Source organism: Phytophthora parasitica (assembly GCF_000247585.1).
Source record: "Phytophthora parasitica INRA-310 unplaced genomic scaffold supercont2.15, whole genome shotgun sequence".
Taxonomy (NCBI): Eukaryota; Oomycota; class Peronosporomycetes; order Peronosporales; family Peronosporaceae; genus Phytophthora; species Phytophthora nicotianae.
This window is the reverse complement of record NW_008649001.1, coordinates 1,092,731-1,096,015: the sequence shown is the minus strand read 5'-3', so window position 1 is coordinate 1,096,015 and position 3,285 is coordinate 1,092,731. Positions and strand designations below refer to the sequence as shown.

The 3,285-nt window shown below is 50.1% G+C and overlaps 1 protein-coding gene across 21 annotated transcripts; it reads right to left on the bottom strand.

Annotated features, from left to right (window-relative positions):
• On the bottom strand, positions 1-2,603 carry PPTG_08323 (hypothetical protein). Of its 21 annotated transcripts, XM_008903298.1 has the most exons (11): positions 2,292-2,603; positions 2,078-2,213; positions 1,935-1,971; positions 1,736-1,860; positions 1,341-1,652; positions 1,037-1,281; positions 782-973; positions 442-708; positions 305-383; positions 185-242; positions 1-113 (listed from the first exon to the last, which is right to left on the bottom strand). In XM_008903298.1, exons 1-11 carry the CDS (start codon positions 2,400-2,402, stop codon positions 11-13), a joined length of 1,665 nt encoding a protein of 554 aa, XP_008901546.1. In that variant the 5' UTR covers positions 2,403-2,603; the 3' UTR covers positions 1-10. The 21 variants fall into 21 exon arrangements, with proteins under 21 accessions (XP_008901546.1, XP_008901542.1, XP_008901544.1 ...); XM_008903294.1 differs by having other exon boundaries at positions 782-1,281; XM_008903296.1 differs by having other exon boundaries at positions 305-708.
• Between the last annotated feature and the right edge of the window lie 682 nt (positions 2,604-3,285).

The following is a 3,285-nucleotide window of genomic DNA, read 5'->3' as shown; positions in this document are numbered from 1 at the left end:
AAGCAAAAATTCAAGTCCATTGTAAATCACGGGTAGAAACAAGCGAACATACCTCAACGATGATTACAACATTCTCCACTGATAGAATTTGCAGTAATGCGTTTTCACATGCACTGCCGAATAATGATGAGAACAATTTACGTTAGTTTGCACGAATTTCGCTTCAGCAAGGGTGTGGAATAACCTTCGAAGACTTGTAACCAGGTATTGGTCTGCCAGCGCGTGTAGCTCCAGAGCAAAGTCTGTTTTGATATCGGTTTAACAGTAAGAAACATATCAACAGTTTAGGCCAGCTATTGCATACCTGCTGCCAAATCTGGTGTTGCTAGTGCTACCACTTGATCAGTGTACAGGAACTCCATAAAAGCAGCAAAGACGTCGTACTGCACGTTGACATTTAGAGAGCAATGCTTGTGACAGCATCCATTGTGTTGTACGCACCGAGTATTCGGGGATGGCGATTTCTGGTTGAGATCCGTCCTTCATTCGTCCGTCAAGCATTTTCTCAAGCGGCTCACAACGAGCAACCAATATACAACTATGTGCGAAGAGAGGGCGCCCTTCTATCACGAAGGTAATATCACTCCGAGTTGAGTTGTTGAGCATTTTGCGTAAATCCCCGCTTAGTGTCCCAGACCCGTTCGTAGATTGGTTCTCGTCTTTGAGCATACCAACCAAACAGACCGAATGGTAAAATCCTGCAGCAACCTAGATAACACATCACAATCAAATGCATGTGTTAGGAACAAAATCAAAACTTGTTTTTGTTAGCGCTGGGTACCTTGATAACGGATTTATTCCGTAAAGTCGAAATGAGTTGCGGGCTTAGGCAGTCCACGGTCGTCTCCAGCCCTAGTTGGCCGTGATTATTGCGACCAAATGGGAATACTTTCCCATCGCCCGAAAGAGCAAGGGTATGGTAGCAACCGCATGCAACCTGTGTGATCCTCATTCGCGACAGACTTTCTACATGCTGCAAAAGAAGTAAGCATACACCAAAAAGTGAATTACCAAAAGATAGTGTATACCGACGCACCGTTGGTCGTGCCGTGTGTAGCTTGTGTCCAAGACCAAGTTGCCCGTAGTCGTTGCGTCCAAACGTGTATACAGCACCATCCTCCGTGACAATAGCGGTGTGGTGGTACCCACACGACAATTGAGGCACTACTGCTCTATCAAGCGGGGGAGCTAGACGGGTAGGTTGCAAAACTGGCTCAGATACACGGTCAAGTCCAAGTTGACCATGGTCATTTTTCCCGAACGCAACAACTCCTCCATCCCCTATTCATGAGAGGTTATTAACTCTGTCATCAGGACATTTTGCATGTTACAGCACGTACTCAATGATGCGATTGTGTAGTGCTGACCGCACGCAACCGCCAGGACGGGGCGACGAAAAAAATATTCTACAGGTCGAGGTACAAGCTGACCGCTGTGGTCGCCCAAGCCTAGCTGACCGTAGTCGTTGCAGCCGCAGGCGTATAAGTCTCCATTATCTATGACGATTGCGGTGTGGAAGTAACTGCACGCAACGTCAACCACGCGCTTGCCGACCAATTCTTCCACAAGCGTAGCCTCCGTGACAGTAGTCGCCGTGCCGAGCCCCAATTGACCACGCATATTAAACCCGACAGTATACAAGTTTCCATTTGCTGCAATGTCACCGCCATACAGTCATTTCAAACGTAAGAACCGATAAATACTTCATCATCACCCACTTGGACTTGCTACCCACCGCTCAGTGCTGCAAGGTGTTCACTTCCATTCCCTGAAAACACTCGAGCTGTGCGATTGGAGCTAAGTCCAGGCGAAAAGCGTAGCGTCGGAACTCGCTCCGTCGTGCCAATTGCACATTGCCCACTGCAAATTATCCACGAACCACGAAAGGTCAATTCCAACGCAACGATTTATCCAGAGCACCAAAGGTAACATACCTGTCGTTATACCCGCAAGTGAAGACATCTCCATTTTCTACAGACAAATGCGAATGACGCGCACCCGAAATTGCACCAAGCAGCTTTAGTATACAAGTAATGCCTGAAACGACACACTGCTACACTCAGTCTAGCAGACCCACCGAACAGGATGGCGGTCTGCTCGTTCCCGCAGGCCACGTCCACGACGCGCTTTCCACCACTGTTTCTACCGAGATCAACGCGTGTCGGATTGCTTCGATCGTTGGTGTCACCAAGCGCCAGCTCTCCGTATGTGTTCTAGACAACGATTCACAGGATCGCGTATTTTGTCGGTGCAATGCATTGAGTGTTCGATGATTCGTTCGTGTTGCGCACCTGTCCAAAGCTGTAGACACCTGCATCCTTGCCGCCGTCGTCTTCGTCATCACTTGATGAGCCTAAGGGCAGCGCGAAGGCTGGCGTCGCGAGCAGGTGGTTCGTCGCCATAAGTGGATCGTGTGCTTGATTTTAAACTTTAAAATTTCAACTCGAAAATCGAAATATTTCGATTTGAGGAGGTTCTGAGAACGTTCTTTTACTTCGAATTTTTGCGTCTCTTCTGACTCAGATGAGGATCTGAGTCAACTCAGATGGGATGGAATTCCCTGCCGCTAAATTGCTCGGCGATGAGCTTTTGGGTGAGGAGCTACGATAGAAAACATGATGCACGCGTCGTCGCATTTCCACGCTTCGTGGTGTAGATGAGACCACTGTAGGTTTATATGCGCGTGGCGACGATCGCGGATCTCATTGGCAATGACATTGTATGTCCGCGGTCTTGTAGTGCTGGGCTAGGTCCCCTAGCACTGGCGAGGACCTAGCCCAGCGCTATGAGAACGGTCGAGGTTCTCCTCGAACGCAGTCCGGAGGAGACTCCATGCAGCGCCTCCAAACGCAGTAACGCAGTCGAATGAGCCATATAGAGATCCACGCCAGGATGTGTTCCTTTCCGGCTGCTCTAGTCCAGCCGCTCCAAGCTGAAGTGGTTGGCCATATGCGGCTTGGCTCGGATAGCGAGCGACGCCCTCGCGGCTGCATGATGGCTATTGCGCCGCAGGGATGGCGGTCAGATCACTTCTCCGCGGGCCACCTAAATATCGAATCCTCCATAGTCAATTGCAGTGAATGGCCCCCTTCAAACTCAAACCGTGAAAGATCTCTGGCCGAGGTAGCCGCCAGCCGCTGGGGCTGGAGCTGCCATTCGAATTCTCTCCCGCTAGTGCACAAGTGGATCGACGCGAAGCCATTCCCGGTCACTACCGTCGTGACTACACGCTACGACCAGCCAGTCATCCACCCAGCTAACTTATCAGCTAAGGACCTCGCCGCT

Excerpts from the sequence above, each read along its gene's own strand:
- PPTG_08323 (XM_008903294.1), bottom strand. The coding sequence starts at position 2,402 with ATGGCGACGAACCACCTGCTCGCGACGCCAGCCTTCGCGCTGCCCTTA. Across the intron at positions 709-781 it reads GGAATAAATCCGTTATCAAG|GTTGCTGCAGGATTTTACCA; the intron begins GTACCCAGCGCT and ends TGTGTTATCTAG. Across the intron at positions 114-184 it reads CTGGTTACAAGTCTTCGAAG|TGCATGTGAAAACGCATTAC; the intron begins GTTATTCCACAC and ends ATTATTCGGCAG.